The 23,572-nt window shown below is 41.3% G+C and overlaps 1 protein-coding gene across 1 annotated transcript in view; it reads right to left on the bottom strand.

The window, feature by feature from the left end:
- Positions 1-17,331, bottom strand: part of LOC103182218 (glutamate receptor, ionotropic, kainate 2) — a 220,217-nt gene extending 202,886 nt beyond the window's left edge. Inside the window, exon 1 of the mRNA XM_007899133.2 lies at positions 17,217-17,331. Coding sequence (XP_007897324.1) covers positions 17,217-17,331 — 115 coding nt within the window. The remainder of the gene's footprint in view (positions 1-17,216) is intronic.
- Between the last annotated feature and the right edge of the window lie 6,241 nt (positions 17,332-23,572).

Below are 23,572 nucleotides of genomic sequence, written 5' to 3' on the forward strand. Positions count from 1 at the left end.
TCTGTTTCTCTGTTTATGATTCGATGAACAAAACCTTCCACTTCGCTGTGTCATTTATTTATACAGTTTCTGAATTTATGATGCATCAAAAGATGCTTTGCTCCCATGCAATCCCTCAAAACACAGTTGTGCTCTGGATGATTGTTCAAATATTGTTGTCCATGCAGTACCAGCTCAAGTATATGGCAACATGATACTTAAGGATGTGAATTGTGCCACAGCAACACAAAAGAGAAGATATGTTGCTTTAACCAATATACTGGCTTAACCTGATGCTACAAGGTTTACCAATACATATGATCTCTTGAAAGAGGTCATGCTCAAATACATAAAATAGAAGAAGCCTAGGAGATGATCGATACCAATGCATCCTCTGGATCCAGCAACCAAATGATTATGGCTACCAGTCTTGTAGCAATGCTAATGTACTATCTACCGCTGTCATTTTTAGAGATGTCTTCCAGCAACCTCTGGTCAGAGTACTACAAAGTTCTGATGATGCCAAATTACAATCCGAATGAAAACCCTTTCATGTAGTGATAGTAAATGCAAGGGAATTAGTTTCACAGTTTTCAATTTACATGCACAATGCCAGGAATAGTTAACTCCAACTCTATTCTTCCTCATTATTTCGCCAGTGAGTTTTTAAATCTCATGCATTACCAGATGCTTTCACAACCATTGTGGCATTGGTATAACCAGCTTAACTGCTGTTCGTACTATGTTAAATCCCTTTCATATAATACCTATAATAAAGCACTAATCCAATCTTATGTTCCTAAATGATAATAGCTGTGCTGCTGATGAAATAGGTATAATATCATATTGATAAAGACTATACCTAAAAGTGTTGAGAGATAAGTTAAGAGAATGGTTTCCTCAAGAGGAAAAACAGACCCCATTCTCTGGAGCAAAGTCAAACTCAATTCAAAGTCGGATAAACAGATAAGAGTGAACAACAGAGATGGGCAAGCTGGATTCCTTAAAATTAGCTATTGCTAATGTGAAAATGCTGCAAAATTCCTGATGAGAGTTGGCTTTGTTTTCCAACCTGTTCAGATAAACAGTATCGGATTGTAATCCCCGACATTCCAATGACACTTGCAGTCTTTTGCTGTTCAGAATCAGTTCCTTTGATGTGATAAATTTGCGGTTAGGTAGATGAAGCACCACTGGGAAATATAAAAGAGATAAGATATCTGACCTGAAAACCATCACATGACATAGATCCTGTCGTGTGGCCACATTGGGTTGCAGCAAATTAATGGGAATAGTTTGTAACTAATGATTACATTGTGTGGCACTTCAGCTTAATCAATGACTGTCTGTTGCTTATCACAGAGTGGTGAGCTGCTGGTTCAACCCTTGCTCAATTCTGCTAAGTTCCTTAAGTCAAACACATTGTTGAAAGATGCTGCTGTGGATTCAAATGTGAGAGGTAGAAAATCAGGGGGACAGTTTTGCACTGGTTACGATAATGTACAATCCGAGGAGACCAGGTGGGAGAAAAGCAGAGAACGAAACTTGAGCATAAATAAACCTAAAAAAAAATTAGAACACAGACTTTTCAAACTGATGATGGTTCTGTTGGTGTTCTTGTATTGTCTGTGGTAAAATGGAATAGTGAAGCCAGCAATACAACATCCATTCAAAACGTTCAACATAAGATCAAAAAGCCCATACGTGATAAACAAGATTTGTTGATACACCTAGAAAACACATCTCCCACACACTGATTATATGGACAAAAATGCAGTAATTTTTTGTATGAATTTTCTGGGGCAGTTGTATTTGTTGATAGTGGTGTGATTCTAGTGCTGTTATTTGTATTGTGCCAGGAGAATGTGTAACCAAATGCTCAGATGTTGAGCTCAGATGCTGCACTCAGATAACCAGATGTTGAGCTCAGATCACTAGATGTCGATTTACGATCCCCAGATATTGAGCTTGAATCCCTAGGTTTTGAGCTTGGATTTCACAAGAAGTCATGCTTAAAGTGTACAGTGCTTTGTTAAGCCACAACTGGAGTACTGAACATGGTTTCTAAAGATACAAAAAGAACTGAGTATTCCATCAGTTTCACCTAACTTTATAAATGATATAAATACTCCATTGAGTTGCCTTCAATTTTGAAGTTTAAATATTTGTGTTTGAAGTTATTAATTTAGTTATATAAACCATTTTGTACCATGTAGTCTCACACTGCTAGAAAACACAGCAATAACACAGCTTGGTTCCATTACTGCAGCTTTACTGCTGAACTTGTTTCAATGAAACACAAAACACAGCACGGTGTGCACCAATAAACGTATTGTAAATTCCCCATTGAGACAAAACACAAATAACAATAAAACTGTTTAGATTCTTTGTGACACCACAATAATTGTCAGTTATCAAAAGCACCAATAAAAATTGAATTGGTATCCAATGCTTTTACTGACTCTCTTGATAGCCCAAGACACTGGCTACTGCATCCGCCTACAAACAGAATCACTGCACTTTACAGTATGTCCTGTGAAGTACTTTGAGACATTTTGACACTATGATAAGGTGCTATATAAAATGCAAAGATTAATGTTATTATTATTAATAATATTATCAAAGATTCTTGGGAACCTCTAATGCAGGAAATTTAGATAGAAAACTGCAAGTCTAGGAATTCATTAAAAATATCTGTAGATGACAACATGTATTCATTCTTCAATTCCAGCAATAAGCAACTAGTAACTCCAACTGTTAAAAGTCTTTCAATTCATCTCCCCAATAACCTTACATCTCCAGTTCTGTGATTCATTGCTCCCTGAATGCATTTTATAAAACAATAACATTAAAACTTTTGCTGTACTGTTATCTTACTGATGCTGTCTACCTCTCCTTTTTCAACTTAGGGTTCAGGGGTGTTGTGAATGTGCTTTGTGCATAATGAAAGCCACAAAGTATTCTTCACTCACCTGTGAAATGTAGAGCTGCAGCAGAAGCAGTGAGCTGAGTGCCTAACCAAATTCACATTGATCTTTATCTTTTACCACATTTTTAAAAAATCTATACCTTTAGGAAGCTACAAGTCACAGAATTAAAACTTAGATGAGCTTTGTAACATTCCGAGCTACAAACATTCCAAGTGGAAGTTAAACGGGCGGAAGTGGTGATNAAAAAAACCTTACATTTGATATAGCTCCTTTCACATCAGGAGGATGTCGCAAAGTGCTTCACAAGGTGTATTTTGGACAGAAATGCAACAGCTAATTTGTGCACAGCAATAAATCAAATTCCCAACATCCCATCTGTCTGTTCAAGTTGACATTAAAGAACCCATTGCACTTTTCAAAAAGAGAAGCTTCTCCCAATCTCCGAGATTGGTCAAATAAAATGTATCCCTCTAATAAAATTGGCCATTCACTTCATGATTGTTCATGGAACATTGCTGTGGGCAAATAGGCTGCCATGTTCGCATACAAATACATAGTGACTGCACTTTACAGTATATCCTGCAAAGCGCTTTGAGATATCCTCCTGACGTGAAAGGCACTAAATCAAATGTAAGGATTATTATTATTATTATAAACAGCCATGAACCTATCTGGATTAATACATTTCCAACCTATGATATTAAACTCCTATCATACTTTTAAAATATTTAGGAAACAGCAAATGATAGAATCAAACCTGTTAACTAGTTTCCATATAAAAATAATAATCCTTGCATTTGATATAGCGCTTTATCAGGTCTTCTAGATGTCTCAAAGCGCTTCACAGAATATATTGTAAAGTGAATTGACTGTATATTTTGTGGGCAAAACGCAGCAGCCAATTGCACACTGCAGTGTCCCACAAACAGTCATGGATTGAGTGACCAATTTTTTTTTGTTGAAGGAATTATTACCCCTGGAAAAGCGATCCACCAATCGACTAACAACTGCTAGGTAAACATAGACATATGGAGTAAGAAAACTTGCCCAACGTTTCGCCCTGCCTGAAATCGAACTCAAGTCTCTCCCTTGCGAGGTGAGTGCTCCAATCACTGAACTACAGGACTCTATCTTAAGATTGTACTTGCCATTCATAATTTCTTAAAATAATCATATAATTTTCTGGGCTATATGCCTGTATTTGAACTGAAAAGTGATCAATTAATACTTGTATTACATGTACTTTTTTGATGGTATTGCAAACATTTATTCCACACAGAACACCTAAATGCAAAGCAGGAGTCATTTGTGCCAACAGTTGTGGGACTGACTTGAGGGAATGAATTTTTTTGGCAATTATTCTGTCATCCTTTTCACTTGCCAATGCTCAAGACAATGCTTTTATTTGTCAAAACCAGAACCGTTCTACATATAATCCTCTAAAACAGTTTTAAGACATGCTTTTTGCCTTGTCCTTACTTCAATATAAACCATTTAACCCATTTATATGGCCATTGGGGAATGAGTTCACGTCCCACTGATGCAAATTGAATTCATCTGCTCCAAATTACAGTGTGATTAACATGCAGCAACTTAGCAATCGTAATTTGTAGCAGAATATTCTTTCAGTAAAGGAAGTACAATGGCAGCAAGTTAAACATTAATGTAAGCTCTCTTTTTAGCAACTGCACAACTGTATTGCAAACTACAAGATTAAGAATGTCAATGTATTATTTCAGTTTTACCCATCAGTGTGATGATATGTAAGGATAACCAATTCACATGTACCTGTAATACAAAATTATAGGTAGTATATTTAGTATGAATCTAATATATATATATATATATATATGGGAGAATGGAATAGAGGGGTTTGAGAAAGGTGGGTACAAGTTCATATTAGATCTAAACACTGGCAGAAACTAGCTGAGTCAAATGGCCTGTTTCTGCGCAACAATTTTCTATGTGATTCAATGCCTCATAAACTTTTCCTTTTCCTCAAACACTGCTGATACTTCTTTGCAAGAAAACAATGGATACTCCAACCTAGTCCAGCATTCTCCACAGTGGGAAATTGTGTTCTAACTCTGAACTTCAATGCTATGCAGCAAAAAATGATTTGGTATCCAGTTTGTAGGAGATTGTATTTCCAAAAGATAAATATATTCAGTATATCTTTTCTAAAGCCATAACAAATTTAGTAGCTCTTCTAAAACACTTCAAAATGAACCTCAATGTTTCTGTCTGAAAATGATTTTCTCACATAACAGCAATAATCAGCATATGCAATAATCCTCTTGAGTCATACATTAACACCCTGTTATTATTATTAGCCTTATTAGCTATAAAATTCTCACGAATTATGGTTTCCTTCATCAACAACAACAACTTGCATTTATATAGCGCCCTCCATGCCGGGTGGCGTTCCAGAGCGCTTAACAATGGTGGAGCCCGATACCGAGCCAGGGGGAGGGGAAGGTGACCATAGGCATGGACGGAGAGGAAGGTCTTCAGGTACAACCCAAAAATAGGGAAAAAAGGAGCAAGGCAAAGGGATCGAGCGAGAGAATTCCATAGCTTCCATCATCCTGGATGAAGATGAGTTATTATTTTATTAACCTTCAAACACTGAAACTATAGTATCATAATCAGGCTGAATTACTATTTTTAAAAAATCTACCCCCCCCCCCCCCCACCCCCATCGAGTGTTTGGGTGCAATGGCAATTGTCAGTTCACCCTTTAACTAAATAATGTAGCATGATACAAGGACCTGTTACAAATCTGTTAGCAAATAACTAAAATGATTGGGGACTAAATCAAAACTCCAAACAAATCAAAATATGTTGTAACTTTAAGCTCATAATCTAGACTGGTGATCTAATGCTGCACTATTGGAGATGTCATTCTTCAGAAAGAGACATTCAACCATGATCCTGCCTGCTTTATCAGGTAGATTTTAAAGATCTCACAGTCTTATTCAAAAAGAGAAAGGAGTTTCTCCCAGTGTCCTGTCCTAACAATTCCCCAAATAAAATTGGTCATTCACTTTGACCCTGTTCATAAGATGTACTGTATGCAAATTAACTGCCATGTTCACCTAAAGATTACATAGCACACTTTATAGTGAACTCTGTGAAGCACTTTGAGACATGCTGCCTAGGTGAATGGCCCCATATCAAATGCAAGGATTATCATTTTCAACCCAATGTCATCATGCAATATTCTGTGCACAGAGGAAACCATGAGGCAAACAGGTAAAATAAACATTGTTGTGTGCAAATTGGCTGCCACGTTCACTTACAAATATACGGTCATTACATTTCACAATAAAAATCCTTTGAAGTGCTTTGAGATGATTTAATTAAGTAATAAGGTGCTATATCAAATGCAACAATTTTATTTTGGTTAGAACTATATTTCTCATCAATGTCTTATGCCAAGCAGTGGGAAGCTTGCCAGACAGAGCTTTTAATGGCAAACTAGGTGGTTTTAGCTGGTTCAACTCCAGCTGTACACCAACACACACTTTGGTGTCCCCCAAGTTCTAGCCAACCGCATTTTACACTCTCCAGGAATAGGTAAGCTGGTTGTGTCCCTCTGGGAAGAGAGTGAATTCAAAAAAAAACTCAGGAGTTTTTCAAGTGAGTAAAACCAATCAGATAATCAGTCCTCAGTTCAGTTTCACATTTCAGTCACCCCGTTCAGCCGTAAAACAAAGTCACTGAACTTTACAGCATATTAGATAAAACATTTTGAGCTGCCCCTCCTGACACAAAAGGTGCTGTATCAAATGTGAGGATTATTGTTACTACCAGTGTCAGCATCAAACTTTTCCTGGTCAATCATTGTACTACCAATTGCAGTAGAAAGCACCTTCCATTCTGACACAATGATGGGTTTACAACCTTAATCTCACAAGTGCCCCCTATACTGCCAATTAAGAACCCATCTTTCTGGATAGGTTACTGATTTAATTCCAAATAGTACCAAATTGGTGCAATTAGAAACAAAGGAACAGGAGAAGCTGACTCAACCTATTCTCGCTGTTCCACCAGTTTTTTAGATCACAGTAGATCACAGTCAATTCCATTTCCCCACCACTTTTCCATACTACTCAGTACCCAAGTTTCTATATATCTGCCTTTTAACATCCCAATAGATTCCGTCTCCATGACCTTCTAAGACAGCGGCAGCCAAACTGTGGCCCTCGGGCCCCCTGAATATTCGCACTAGTTTAGGTAAATCAGTGTTCTCTCAGTAGTGTGTTTCACAAAACTCAAAATTGAGTCTGGCCAGCACTCCATATAACTATAGCAACACTTCCATGCCTTTATATTGCAAACCTCTTATTACAAAAGCCCAGGATCCCATTATCCTTGTTGATACCTTGATTACCACTACCCTTTTGATCGTCATGATTTATGGACTTGGACCCTTAAATCCCTTCACTCATTTATCCTTCCTAGTGATTGCCGATTTAGAATATACTAGCTGTACTCACTGCAGCTTTGCTTGCAACCAAAGTATCCAAAATGGAATATAGATTGACACACAGACAGACATTTTGTTTAGACATTATACTCAATTGGGAGGACTCCTGTGGGAGGACTTCTTCAATATATTTTCTCTCATAGTCTCTCTCTCTCTCAGTTTCACTTAGTCTCTCAGTCTCGCTGAGTCTCTCTCACTCTCTCAGTCTCTCTCTCTCTCTCTCAGTGTCTCTCTCAGTCTCTCTCTCTGTCTGTCCCACATGGGAGGACTCTAGCACCCATGATAACTAGAACAAAGTGCCATGCATTTGTTGCAGAATATAGATGTATCTCTCTGAACAGTGTGTGCTTTCCTCTGGCGCTATGTAATTGCAGAATACAATGGATACCTCATATTTTGGGGTTTAATTAAAGCATTTTTTAAGATAGCTCATCAATGATAGAAGTTTCCCCCCCAAAAAAAGTATGCCCATGACACTGCCAGAGGCAAGACCTTTCCGATTAGATATAAATCGTGTCTCTACGTCAATCAGTTATTGCATGATTGTCGGATACACTGACACACAGATAGACATACACTTCATCTTTATTAGTATCGATTTCTAACTGCCAATTTTGCTTCCAAGGTGTGCTACCTCAAACTTAGGTGTGTTAAATTCCATCTGCCACAGCTCCCACCACTTGTTTAATCTGTTTATGTCTCTGTACAATTTTCTTCCATCCTCTTCACAATTTTATGACACCTCCCAGCTTGATGTCATCAACAAACATCCAGATAATTTATATATGTGGTGAAAAGCTAATTTCCAACCTCACATTGAAGAGTAATGAAGAGAAAGTTAGCAGCAATCTCTGGGCAACACAACTAGTCACTGTCCACCGATCAAATAACTTCAGATAACTGTGGGCTCATTCCAACAATAATATTGGTTAATACACCTCAAACTCATTTCACATTGGACCTTTAGAACTAGGGCACAGAAGAAGCTCTTAACCCCTCTCTTGGTTGCTTTCAATCCCAGTTTCCAGCAGAGTAAGAACCTTGTTTTGACATCACACTGAGGAATAATGAAGAAAAATATATCAGGCTCACGAGGGTGGAAATAAAATGAATGCAGAAAGACAAATGGAATTGGTACAAATTATGCTTTGTGGCTCATACTACGTGTAAGTGATGTCAGGATAAAAATACTGGTGGCAGAAAACATAAATAATGAATCTAGCTTTTGATATAGTATATTTCACATCAGGAGGACATTGCAAAGTGCTGCACAGGGTTTGCTGTAAAGTTTAGCGAGTGTGAATTTTTTCGACAAACAAGGCAGCCAATTTGCGCATAGCAATATCCCACAAACAGCCATAAAGTGAATAATCAATTCTATCTGCGGAATTGTTGGCCTGGACAGCAGGAGAAACTCCCTTCTCTTCTCGAGTTCTACGAGGGGATCTTTAACAAGCACCTGAATAAGCAGATGAGACCTCAGTTTAACATTTCAGCCAAAGGATGTATAAATGAATATATTCAGTAACAGATGGACAGCATTGGCTTCCAGGATTTTGCATAATTGTATAACTACAGAGGTTCTGAGAACATTGGATAAACTGCCATTAGGTCTCTCATTCCAATGTGGGTTTTTTGGTATAATACAGATTATACCAGACACAGAGATTGTTCAAATCTTATAAGTCTCACATTTAACTTCTTTTTGCTTGCAGACACAAAAAGCAATAGCATAAATCAGATTGAAATGTATCATTGGCACACTTGCACACAATATCATCATGATTAAATTAATGCATGATTCTTCTAGCTTCTCATCCACCACCCCAACCAAACCCCCCAAAAATATATATATTTTCAAGCAACTGATCCTTCTTTATAAATCTAAGCAAATCAAACCTGCCAGCACGTATTAATCCTACCACCTGATCATGGAAAAAACATATCACAAGGGCATGCCACTGAATTCAGGAAATATCAGCAAATACAAATTAATGCCCATTACTATAATGTTTCTTATTAATATTTAGATGGTACATGTTCAATCAAGTGAACATAAATAATGGTTCAGGTGATTAAGTGGATTAAAAATTTTCATCATCCACATAGTTACTCCAAGTACTGTATTTTCCGAATGTTAAATCTTATAAACTAAATATATAATTTAAATGTTACGAGTGCAGATTATTTTCCTGTAAACTTTCTCAGTTGTTCTCTTCATTTTTACATCACCTGTATACATCAATGTTATCTGTTCAACCAACAGGACATTTTATTCAAGATGGACAATAGTTGTATGTGACATACAAAATAACTCACATTGTGAAATATAACTTGCTTGTTCTCCAAAATTGAGCTGATTGAGAATGTAACAGAAAAAGTCTATTCTTATTGTATGTAAGCCTCAGCCAGGTACATTGTTGTTTTTGACTAAGATGAGATAATAATAATAATAATAATCCTTGAATTTGATATAGCGCTTTTCATGTCTTCTAGACATCTCAAAGCGCTTCACAGAATATACTGTAAAGTGAAATGACTGCATTTTTGTGGGTGAAACTCAGCAACCAATTGCGCACAGCAGTGTCCCCAAACAGTCATGGATTTAAATGACCAAATTATTATTTTTTTTTCTTGAGGCATTATTAACAGGCGTGTGGAATGAGGAAATAAGGTTTTGCCCTGCCGGGAATCGAACCCAGGTCTCTCGCTTGTGAGGCGAGTGCTTCAACCACTGAGCTATAGGACTCCACTGATGAATGTATTATGTGAAAAAAAGTAGTGTCTTTACATGCTGAAATATCTATATGGGATGTAAGATAGGGAAAATCTCTCCGCGGAAGTTAATAATAATAATCTTTGCATTTAATATAGCGCCTTATCACATCTTCGAGTAAAGTGAATTGACTATATATTTTGTGGGCAAAACGCAGCAGACAATTGCGCACAGCAGTGCACCACAAACAGTTGTATTTATTTATATTTTTTGAAGGGATTATTACCCTTGAAAAAACAATCCACCAATCAACTAACAACTGGATGTTCACTTTCTGTTAGGTAACCAGAGGTGTGTGGAGTAAGAAATCTTGCCTAACGTTTCTCCCTGCTCGGGAATCAAATCCTCTCCATTGTGAGGCAAATGCTCTAATCAATATGCTACAGGACTCCACAAAATTGAAGATTAAGGAAGTGGAAGTAACTGCATTGTACGGAAGTATCAGTCACTGTCACAAGTATCCTGAGTTGGAGAAAAAAACTAGGGTACAAAGGCTTGCACATGCAGGAGAAGGAGCAGAGCCGTTTCTGCCACGATCAACAAATAATGTCCTTACACCCGAGAAGCCAAGAACAGAAGACAATAAGAAAAGATAAAAAAGCATGCAACTACAGAAGAATAATCAAAGCAAGCAAAAAGCACTCTCAATGAATTACTTCAAAGGCAGTCTGGTTTGAGTCATATGTGAACATAATAAATTAAGAACTGAAGTGAACGTTGGTTTGGATTCTTGTATTTTCAGGTCTTTCGAGCTGCACATTGGTATCAGAGAGTGGTTGGTTTACTCTGGGCACAATAATTTCCCTTACACTCATGACCAAAGTTTGAGTGATGGATGCATTTTGGGACCCTCATTGGAGCTAACTAACAAAGTCCAAAAATGAATCAGAATGAGATTCATGCTTACAATTGCCTCCATTGTGACACTTTTTTTTCCATATAATATATCACACTGCAGGCTTTTGTGAATTTGATAAACTGCAGATTCTTCTTTCAGGATACACAGCTTCAATGGTTTTGTTCTGACACCTGGCTTCCCCTGTACTCTTCCACCTGTGATATCACATGATCATTGTTCTTCATTACAGTAATACCGTCTTCTTCACCCACACAGTCAACAAACTCAGATAGTACTTCAGCATCTCTTCACGATAGAAGGCAGAAGGAGGAAAGGTTCATTATAAATATACAGAATAACAGATGGTCACAGACTGAATTACGGACACGTGTGATTCCTTGTCAGGTTGATGCTGCAATTCATGTGTTAACTGCCCCTAAAACCAACTTCCGGTTGTACCACACATCTGCAACTCACCACAGTTACATACTTTATTCCATAGAATATTTATATCTGTTCACCCTTTCTAGTTGTAAGACGTGTATCTAATCCCCTTTGCTCTTAATTACACTGGCATNAAAAAAATTCTATGCAGGCAGCCACAATGGCAATTTCCAAATTCGGTGCTTTCCCCTTAAATACTATTAAAAACAAATTGTTTTTTTATCACCTTGTGACCAATGTAACTTCATTTAATTACAGCACAGAAAGGAGAGAGAGCGAGAGAGAGTGGTGGATTGGCAAATGAAATTTAGGCTGTGGCATTGTCACATTGATACCTGGCTAATTCGTGTTTAAAGTACTCCACAGTGACACACATCAACCCAGAGCTTCACATTACAGCATTCAACAGAAAAAAGTGCAGGATGGAAAGGGTGGGGGAGGGAAGAATTGCAGGTTATTCCACCCTGGAGAGAAGAGAGAATGTAACCATGGCACAACAACTTGCATTTATATAACGCCTTCACATAGGATAACATCTCAGCACACTTCTCGTTTCCTAACCAGCATGACTTCAATGCAATAATAATTGCATTTGATATAAAGCCTTAATCCATCATTGAGACGCCGCAAAGCATCTCACAGAATATATTGCAAAGTGAATTGACCGTATTTTGTGGGCGAAACCCATTCTGAAGCCCCCTGACTCAACCTGACTTTTCCTTTCATTCTAATTCTCTGAAGAGAGGCTCATTGTCTGGGATCCGTTCACAGACACCGCTCCTATCAGAGAACTGTCTGTTTCTGTATGTCTGTCTCAGTTTGTCTATGTCTGTCAGTGTCTCTCTGGTTTGTTTGTCTCTCTGTCTTTGTCGTTCTGTGTGTATGTCTGCAAGTCTGCTTGTGTCTGTCTGTCTTTGAAATCTTAGGTAAGTTTCCTTACCACACACTATGTTTACCCAGCAGTAAGTAGGATCCCAGTTGTTAGTTGATTGGCAGATCACTTTCTGGGGTTCATAATCCCTCAAACAAAATGGTCACTAAACCCACAACTATTTGTGGGGCACTGCTGTGCACAATTGGCTGCTGCGTTTCGGCCACGACATATACTTTATAATATATTCCATGAAGCGCTTTGAGACATCTCGAAAACGTGATAAGGTGCCATATCAAATGCAAGGATTATTATTAGAATGTAATGAAAAGTGAGCCAAGTGGGCAAACCCAAATCTTAGCAAAACAAAACTGTGTGTGGGGGGGGGGGGGGGGGGGAGGTAAGTAATTTTCCCTCAGGATTTTGCTGAACTCTGCGCCTCCACTGATTAAAACTTTTTTCTTGTCTGTAGAACTTTAGGGTCCCTCTCTCAAACCCTATATTTCTCTCTCACCCTCTCTCTCTCTCCCCCCTTGCGGTGCTGGCTGCAACAGGGCGTGAGGTTGGCTTGTTTGGTAAAACAGGAGGCAGCTGCAGACAGGAGCCACCGCAGTGCCCAAACCCTGTCCCAAGGACCGCACTCTGCCTGTTTACACCAGCACACGCTCATAGAGTTCTCATATCGATCCTGGTGAGGGGTACTTTATTGATCTCCCAATGGATCAGCCTGTCCCGTCCTTAAGAAGCAAGGCAGAATGTCTGCAAACAGGCAAAACAGTGGCAAGGATTTCCCTCTGGAAAGTCTTGTATTAAATAAAATAAAGCAAGAAACAACTTGCACTTATATAGCGCCCTCCACTCAGGGTAGTGTCTCAGAGCGCTTAACAGTGGCGGAGCCTGACTCCGAACTGGGGTGGAGGGGAAGGTGACCGGAAGCACAGTCGAAAAGGAAAGTTTTAAGGTGGGACTTGAAAAAGGGGAAAGAGGGCAAGGCGGAAGGATTGAGGGAGAGTGTTCCAGAGTTTCGGGGCATAGTGGCTGGAAGCGCGACCTCCAATGGTGGAGCAGAGGGTGCGAGGGACAAGTAAGAGGCCAGTGCCAGTCGAGCGGAGGCGCTGGGTGGTGAATTGGTGTGGTGAGGAGGTCAGAGATGTAGGGTGGTGCCAGGGAGTGAAGCGATGTTAACACGAGCAGGCAGCACCGGCAAAACAAGGCTATATGATTGACTGCGGCTTGACAGTCGATAAACTATCTTCCAGTTATTTGTCAACAGGCCTGGAGAAGGCTGCAAGTTGCTGAAGCTGATGCTGCCTGTTCATGGCTCTGGCTCTAGTTTACACACACACACACACACACACAGTGGCTGTGTCTGTCAGTGCCTTTCACTCTTGGCCTCTCGGTGCAGGTGAAATGCCGCTGTCCCAGGTGCTGAATCACAAGATCCTCTCCGTGGGCATAAAAGCAGTCAGTGAATTGTCGCGCCTCAAAGTTTGCAAGAAACTGGAGTTGCATCCCAAGTGCGCCACTGGTCCATCCGGTCACAGCCAACTGCAGTCAACTAGTAATATGTTTTTTTTTTTCATTTCGGATCAGTCAGATGATGAGCAGAAAGAATATGCATATCAGCAGATGTCAGTCAGCAAGAGTGGAAAAGGTGCACTTTTTTTTAAAAAAATGACTCAGTATTTTTTAAACATTCTCTAATTTATAGATGACGATTGAAACGGTGTCATTGCTTCTTCCAGTGACTCCACCTTTGGAAGCAACGTTAAAATAAGCGTTGCCTTCTACCCAAAGCTGACTGTGGTGTCTGCCTGGCGCAGGAGCAAAATGTGTATTAGCGTTTCAACTGATCCCAAGTAGACACTGGGATTAGTTCTGCTATTGCACAGATATTCTCGCATTATCTTTTTTTTTCTCGATGCTCGTACCAGATTTGACAAGAAACCCGAGGATGCACGTTGCTGCCTTTGGATCTGAATGAACGCAACAATTACAAAGGTTTATGTGGAATCCAAGGAGCCGCGGTCGTTCAAAAGGTTAATCGCAGAAGGAGTGTTTGCCGGCTTAATCGATTTTTCAGGCAGAAAAACTATTTTATGGCAGGATCAGGGTAATCTTAAAATGCAATGTTTCACAAACAGCCGCTTTTCGTTTCTTCAATGCATGGAGCAGCACCGACATTTCCCAGTTGCAGTCACCTTTCCCCTTGGCTTAGAGAAAAAGCAGTTGGCAAAATACCTATCTGCATCCTATTTAAGGGGGTTGGGGTGGGGGTGGGGGGGGGGGGTGGGGAAGCAAAGTGCAGAGTATGGCAGGCGGCGGCTAGTTTGGGGAGATAAAGGACAATAAGGATCAATGGTACATTTCGATGTGATGGTTCCAGGAATTCAAGCACTCGCGCGTTGCCATAGCGCTGCCTAAATCGGAGATGCAGCCTGACTTTTAATCAGCAGTTGCTGAGATTGCCACCTTCTCTGCCCCAAATACATGATCGCATGTGAGAATGAGCCGAGCGCACGTCAAATCTCCCGAGAGACCGGGTCGTTTGGCTTAGAGGTCAAAGGGGGAAGAACCCACAAAGCAGGGCTGGTGTTTAACCTGACAGGTCATCCCCCGACCGTGTCTCCAGGCTCCTGCACTTCCCACCTAATCATAATGCTGACAAGTTCACGTCCAGGCGTTTTGCAGAAGGGCTGACGCGCCACTTCGGGCAAAATGGGTCCTCAAACTTTCACTCCTGAAGACGCCAAAGGAAAGGTTTGCCACAAAACGATTGGGCGTAACAGTGGGAGATTTCGGCTCGGAATAAAAAAAGGAGGAGAATGACTTCAAGAGTGCAATCCGTTGCAGTATTATCTTTTGCTCCTGGTGTTTTCCGATTGGATAATGGATATTGACAAAAGGTATTACAACGCTTTAGTGAGACATGTAATGCAATTGCGGTGTCACTCTTATGGAACACAATCCTTTCAACTCAAGCGGATTTAGAGAGAGGGGCAACAGAAGTAATGTTTAAACCTCCATCCAGTGATTTGCATAAATACTTCTGAGTGTTGGAGCTGCCAGACTACAGTTTATTGAGTTGGAGCTACGATTATGTACAAGCACATTTGGAATATCCATCCTGTAAAGGACTGAAATGGTCATTCCTTGCAATAAATAAATGCAAGGGTTATTATTATTATTATTATTATTAATAGTAACACTGGGTATTAATAGCATCTTGGAAATTAAACGCACAGCGAACGCCAGATAATTGTCACAACCTCAGTTCCGGCAGCGAACTGCGGCTGTGAACGGGTTGTGCATTAATGTAAAAACACATAGTAAAATGCATTGGAAGACATGACCGTTTTGAGACACACTGAAGAAATACAGCACATCAGAGCATCGAGACGGTGAAAATCCTGGTAGCGTTGGTGACAACAATGTGTTCAGATCACCAACCTGTGACTACAGGGAGCTCGATGATAGCGGTCCAGCTGTGAATTCGACACATCGGATCAATGATAACCCTTTTGACTTCACATTTATTATCAGGGTACCACTCAATAAACATCTGTGCTTTTATTTAAGACTTGTTGCATCCGGAGCCGCGCCGTACAACATCCGATAGCCGAACGCCCTCTGGTATCTAATCGCCTCTACCGCAAACAGTGCGTTGGTTGTATTTTGGTGGGGAAGATAACAGCTCAAGTCGTGTTATGACATTTGCATGTGTGGTCTCGGAGACTTGATGGCAGTTTTGTTCTTTGCTGCATTAATGAGGTCGGTGGCGAGGAGTTGCTGCTCATCTTTCAAATGATTTGCAAACGGAAAGCGTTTAACAGATGACAGTTGCCATCGCACACGAATATCACATATGTAATTGTACCTTCCACACTCCACGCTAAATTTCCCAGCCCGTTTTTTTCCTACCATTAATTCCAATTGTACATATTCATGCTGAGAGGAGTTTATATATAAAAAAAAGCCTCACGCTGCTCATATATGAGGTGCATTTACAAATGGGTTTTTCTCACCATTTCACCCTCTCGGTGTAATATTATGTCAGTAAATGATAATTTTAGGGATGCACTTGTTAGTTCTACGAGACATTTCTGCAAACATTCGCTAATTAACCCTATATGCTTTGGGCATGGCGCGTCGCTCCATGCACTACATTGGTAGCAGTTTTGACCAGGCTCCGCGCAAACTACAAGTCCAAATATTTTCGTGCAAATATTATTCCAAGAGCGAATGGTTTAAGCAACTGAATATCGACATAATCTGCCGAGGTCTAGGTTTGAACCTCTGCAAAAAAGCGAAAAGACACTCAGTGCGTTTCCATACCCATTAACTCCTCGTTATACTTCACCTCTTCAAATACACAAAACCACAGGACGCACTGTATGTATATTTACATTAAGGGAATGCTGTTTAAAGCATTGCCGCTTCCCACTTGTTTACTAAACGCGCCGATTACGTGTACCCTCAGATTTGCGGGAATATTAACTTTATGCAACATCGGATTAGGTTTGCGGAAGTATTTTTGGAGGTGGGGGGGGGTCTTGAAATAGCCGCGACCACCACACAGAGGTAAATGACAAGGTTTGCTGCTGATACTGTGAGTCAGTCCATCCCTAGGTGGTACCCGAAGCTAAGATGCTCGAGTCTTTAAAGGAATTGCTGCAACAGAGTAGACCATTTTAGTCCTGTGAATACAACGGGGCATTAACGGAGCAACTACTATAAAACCGCTCGCTCTCTGCCCTCGACGGGAGCACTGGCAAAACAAGAAACATCTGCAAATGTGTGGTCACCCCCCCCCCCCCCCCCCCCCACCCCCCACCCCCCCAACAAAAATGTGACAAACGATGGGGAGAAAAAAAAAGATATCTTACCGAATCTCAAAACATGCGGCATTCCTTGAGAATATCCCATCCACAACAGGCACAGAAAAAGTCTAGTCGAACATTCAAAGACCGGATTGCTTAGAAGCGGAGAGATAATCTTCATGATTTTTGTATTTGGATCTGATCGCAGGGCGTAGGTTTCCCTGTTAGCGGCAGAGGCTCCGCTGGCGGTTCGGGTCGATGCTGAGCAGAGCGCTGGCCCTCGGGAAGGATCACGACATGGTCACACAGAGCAACGCCGACTGGAGAGAGCATATGCTTCCCGGACCATTAGCAATCCCCGCATGTTCTTCATTCATTCACTGCGCAAAGGAGCACTCTTCCGCTGCAAGGAATGGCGGGACATCCATGTTTTCGGACTCCCGAGAAGCCCGAGGAAAATCCACCCACGAGTCCACTTCAGCGCGACTGAGGGAAAAGACCAGGAAAAGGTCCAGTTGTGAAAACCAGCGGCGGACACATGCAGACAGCGAGATCAACCAGCGAGGAAAGACGTGGGGACTGAGCTGACACCCCACTGCACTGCACTGCACTGCTGCACAGCCTCTGACGTGGGGCGAGCATTAGATACACAGGGAGAGGGAGGGAGAGGGAGAGGGAGAGAGGGCTCCACTTACTGCTTCTGGCCAGAATTCCTTATCAATTTGTATCTATCATGTAAATGATTTGGCTTCCCCTCCGGGTGCCACGGTGGGGGGGGTGGGGTGGGGTGGGGGGGGGGTGGGGGGGTGTGTGTGCTTTTTTTTTAATAAAACCGATGATGATCCGTTAGTAGAGCAGCACAGTTTGATGGTGTGCAGTGCAAGATTCAACCTGCGAGTGCGGGGATTCACTTAAGCAGGAAAATTGCTTCCCTGATTCCCCCTTTTCTCTCTCTCTCTCTGTGTGTGTGTGTGTGTGTGTGTGAGAGAGAGAGAGACACTGTGCTGCAGTTTGTGAGCTACAGAAGTAATTTTAATGCAGATGTGCAAAGGATCCAAACTGTTCAAATATTTGACAGTGTGATCTGCGTCTCTTAACTTGAAACTATAAAGTGGCCGATGTTCCTTTAGGGGAGAGCCTGAGCAGGTGGGTTAGAGCTGTTGACCAGTGCAGAGAAACTAGTTAATGACATCCAGCGCCGTCCCGGCAATGTAACTATTAATAGTCAACTCATAACCATAGCTTCAAAATGAGGACAGATCAAATCACAAATGCAGGGAAACAAATATATAACGTGTTCTGGTGACAGCAGCTTTTGTGTAAGTGCTCATACATTCGGGGGTAAATCGACACGTTGTTTTGAAGAAACTTGGTCAAAACTTGGCATTAACAACGAACAGTTACAACATCGGAAACGACGACTGGATTTGGAACTGTATTAAGTAGAAACTGTGAATCGGGGTTTAAATTAAACACATACCCCCGCACAGCCCCGCACAGCCCCGCACACCCCCGCACAGCCCCGCACAGCCCCGCACACCCCCAGCCCTCAATGGAGCCCGTATCTGTGCGGTTTCAACTGGGGTGACCCGCAAAGGTAGATCAGTGAACGACACGCCAGACTGTAACCACCATAACACACATCGCTTATTCTAAATGTTTTTTTTACTAAACCCTTGCATGTTTGGACAACGCATTTTCAATCTTGTCTTCCTCTTACTGCAGTCGCGTCTCGAGTGTTAGGTGTGAGTTTCTCTCTTTCACATGGGTATGTCACTGTGGCTCAGAGACTGCTGTTTAACACACAACAACCCTGGTTTCACCATTGGGGGGTGTGTGGGGGGGACAGCCTGGAGTTATTGAATTGGCTTTTGCGGACACGACATATCATGCAAACCAAGTTTTAAACAGGAAAACTCTTGTCATTTGGCGTCGTGTTAAAGGTGTGATTAAAGTACCAATATCATGATCAAGAGAAACATAGTTCGAGATAAGGGGAGAGACCATCCACTGCACTGCACTGCACTCTCGGGATCCGACTCTGAGGTAGAAAAGGGAGAAGTTAAAACAAGAATTAGAGCGACTCCATCCGTTCAGAGGATCAACTGCAAACCTTCAACACACACACACACATCTGCAATTCACATTTGCTCCCGTCCCTTACAACCATCAACCTGACGGCCTCTTTCATCGGGTGAAACATATCTTCGCTCAGCAGCGTTTCGAGCAGCGTCAGGAGAGACAGACCCTGATACTTCGAGCAATAATTATTGTGAGAGGGGGGGGGGGGGGGGGGAGTTTTCTTTCTTTTTTGCAAGTTAAATGCATCGCTACCGTTCATAGAAAGTGCCGCATTTCTTCCAGCAATTTCCCAGGCACAGGGACAGCTTTGGTGATGTTGGAGCAATAGCACGAGTCCTTACAGAGAAATCCGAGCATTAAAAACACAGAGCATCTCACACTCACGGAGACGCGCACATACCTAGATCTCCGGCTCGCTTTATTCCGATCAACGTGTTTAATCATTTGCGGGGTCTCTCTGCGTGAGAAGAGCCGGTGCTGTTAGTGTGAGATGATGGATTATTCTGTCCTGATGTTAATTCATAATGACGTGAGCGAAAATGTAAAGTGTGTGTGAAAAAAAAATAAACCTCGGTCTTAATGCGCCCTCAGTGGCTGAACTGTAGCGCCGTGTGGTGAAACATCTCCCAGGCAATTGACATCGTTTTTATATTTCACTGCCCTGTAAACAAATGCTAAATTAAAACGTGCAAAATCCATTCCTTATACAGTACTTTAAAGCTGCCCGCACTGGGTTATGTTTCCCTCTTCTATATAAAACCACAGTGACTGTTAACCTTCTCCTCGTCACTGTTCAGAGAGGAGTTGTTGGGAGTTTCCGCTATTCTCTCCTCTCTAAAAGGTGCACACATTATCTAAAAAGAACAATATCGAGCTGCAGGAGAGGACAGCTGTTCATGACACGTTTGAAAAAAAAATGTGATTCCTCTGATGGCATGACCCGAGTTGCGTTGCCTGGGAGAGAATTATCCTCACATTGGACTGAAATATGCTGAGTTACTTTGAAGAGAAATGGGTACTGGCCACTGCCCTGCTCTGTCTTGTTTGATGCGGATGGGGAGGGGGTGTGGAGGGTGGGGGGTAGGGGTGTAACAATAAGATTCACAGCAAGGAAGTGTGTTTTCCTGGTGACAGAACAAAACTGATTGACACAATTGACTGGCTTTACTTCCGATACGAGTACATGACAGGTGTCACTAATTCCACGTGCAATAAGAACAACAACAATACTAGCAATAATCCCGAGGTCACTTTCAACTACCACGAAGAATGTGTTCCTATATTCAGCCTCTCGGACGAGCCAAAGAGATCCGGATGCCTTCCCAGCAAGACTGGGGACATGTTTCTGTTCAACGTTGCAGGATGTGAGTCAGCTGGAAACTAAGAAGACACAAAGATTTCCCTACACAAAGCAAACGTTTCTCGTGAACTGCGAAATGGGAGGAGGTGACTTTCCGGGATGAATATATTTTTATTAGCATAGTATTTAATGCAATGGATAAAACGTGTTAAATCCATTTAGGGCGTGCTGAGAGTGGCTATGTTTACGGTATGTGATCTCTGTTCTGAAATTGAGATTGCATTCCCCTGGCACGGTCCCTCTTAAAACTCTACCCACCCTTAAAGCCTAAATATATTCCCACCCAATCAACCTACATTTGTTTGGTTTTATTCGACAAGCGATCAACTCAATTCCAAATCAACCGTTCTCCCCATTACCACCCAAGCCATCAAGAAAGCCAGAGTGCAAGCGCAACTTAACAGTAAATGGTACATTTGCCAGCATGTGCCTTGGCTTTAGACTTTGAGAACTTGTTTTGCTGGCTTGAAACTAGTCGTATCCCTTAGTATTCGACCGTGAAACCCCAGGGCACAGTGACTTCTTTATTTTGCTCCCAATAAACTGAAAGCAAACGCTTTAGCGCTTCAGTGCACACGCGTATGCTGTGTGCAAAACTGCTGCTATTCTCCGAAGGATCAATCAATCCTGCCCTGGTTTAAAGGGTTTCTCTGTGCATTTCACACGTTCCGCACCTTCACGTTTTCCATAAAGTATCTGTTTGACCAATTCTACCTTAAACCCCTTTTGCGTAAAATGCTCGGTGTGAGACGTCCAAATTTGGACTTAAAATATTGATTACTTACAATTTTCCTTAACAAATGTTATAACGGAACAGTGTAGTTTCATTGCTTTTACTGTGTTTTCTCACAAGAATGGATGGCAAATGAGTGCAATAGGAAGCTATAAAATAGACACAGGTCGATGCAAGCACAATACATTTGAGAATGATTTGGGTCGTTTGTATAGTGTTATAGTGCCTCGAAATAAACTCTGGATTATGTAAACGCATTCAATAATATTGCACTTGCCAGACTCTCCTACAATTTGCAAACATTCACTTCATATATAGCGATCATGTGCCTATAATACTCACAATCATTTGCCGTTGTCATTCAGGGAATAATGTAAACAAGCCTTAGGATTTTCAGTCCTGATTTCAGTTTAGATGACCAATTCCATTGAACTATACCTTTAGATTTCACACTTCAGTAAAATAAAGACGTATTGCAGAGAAGGTCGATAGGTAGACCTGCCTTTTTTTGTGTGGTGTCTTTTTTTGTTCTTGGACCTACGGCGGACACGATTAATTACGCTTGAAGTTTTATCTCCAGTACCAGAGAAATGGGAAAAGCAGGAGCAGAGAGGAGGACAGTGCTGGGGTGTTGAGAAGCATAATAGGGGCTGAGTAATAGAAAATACTGTGCTTCAGTTTTGACTGAACACCAGAAAACATCACATTTGCAGATACAGACAGGTAGAGATGCGGGCTCATTCATAACATGAAATGTGGCGATGTTTAACACTCGGCGGTTGTGAAGCCATCTACAATAGGACATTGTATGCAATTTGGAAACCGAATACGACCCTCCACAATTCACAGCTTTTCACAGCAAGAAATCGAACACGATTAACCTGAATTAGTGCATTTTGCAAATCGTTTTTTTTAAATAGAGCTCAAATGACGATTTAAGATTTCTTATAAACTTCAAACCCTTTTCATTAACCAGTAGTGTCCCTGAAAGACATTGTTTGTTTGGACTAAAACGTTGCCAATAATTTGAACACCCCTCACCAGTTAAAAAACACTGCCACCAGGATTCACAATAGCATTTAATGCCACATACACACGCTGTTAAAAAATCTTCTAATCCATTTTGCAACTACATTTCCACACGTGTTAAGTTCCATTACAGCATTTATTTTTCGGGCTACTGCTCAACGGCAGAATGTATCAAACGAAAATCAGATGAAACCCACCTTGGACCTTGTTGTGAGGTGAACGTTTGCAATGGTGTAAGGGGCGGTTCAAACATTTGAGTCACAGAAACAAAGACCGCTTTGCTTGGATTTGGTTTCGAAACCCTTTAGGAACAAATATCCCGCTTACCTTTAACTGATCTTATCCTGGATCTGCAGCCGTGGGATTGAGTGCCGCTGCCACCGTGTGTGTGTGTGTGTGTGTGTGTGTTGCTGTTGCTGCTGTGGGATCGATGCGCCCCCTTGCGGGGGAATCCACTGCAGAGAATTCGCAGCAAAGACTGCGTCCAAAATCCCAAACAGCCTCTCAGCTCAGCTCAGCGCACGTTCAATCGCGATCAGGAACTTAACGCATGCCACAAGTCCCCCATCCTTTCCCCCAACCCACACCCCCCCCCCTTTCCCCCATTACCGCAATTGTTTTGGGGGCAAATACTAAGAATTAAAAAAAGCAGCAGCTGCAATGCTTTTGGCACCAATCCGTCGTTTCACACACAGAAAGCGGAGGACACTCGGAAAAGCATCCAAACGAGCAGCGACGAGCTGTTGATCAAAGGACCAGAATAAATAATGCTCTGGTGGGGTCTGTGAGCCTATCCCTGTATCACTCATTGTAGTCCAGTGCACATTTAATGACTTTCATCAGCACTGCTGTAACTATGCAGAAATAGCTACCTTACCTTATTTTTATTATTCTATCTATTCACCGATCGATCTATCGATCAATTGCCCATCTATGTATCTGTCCAGCCGTACGAGCTATCTGCAGACTCTCGGACTAATGTACCAAACGCAACAAAATCGAAATCGAATGTCCTTGAAGCAATTTTAGTAAAATATTGCCCTGAAGATGACAAGATGTAAATAGATTGTACCAGACTCGAGCTTTATATGGTAAGTGGTATCGACATTCTTTGTTTTGTGATGAGTGAAAGGTATGTTCTACATCTACACTAATGCGTTGCCTGGCTGTATGGTCATCATTTCCATTTTAACATATTTATATTTAATATACTAATTT

This window comes from Callorhinchus milii, unplaced genomic scaffold (assembly GCF_018977255.1).
Source record: "Callorhinchus milii isolate IMCB2004 unplaced genomic scaffold, IMCB_Cmil_1.0 Scaffold3, whole genome shotgun sequence".
Lineage (NCBI taxonomy): Eukaryota > Metazoa > Chordata > Chondrichthyes > Chimaeriformes > Callorhinchidae > Callorhinchus > Callorhinchus milii.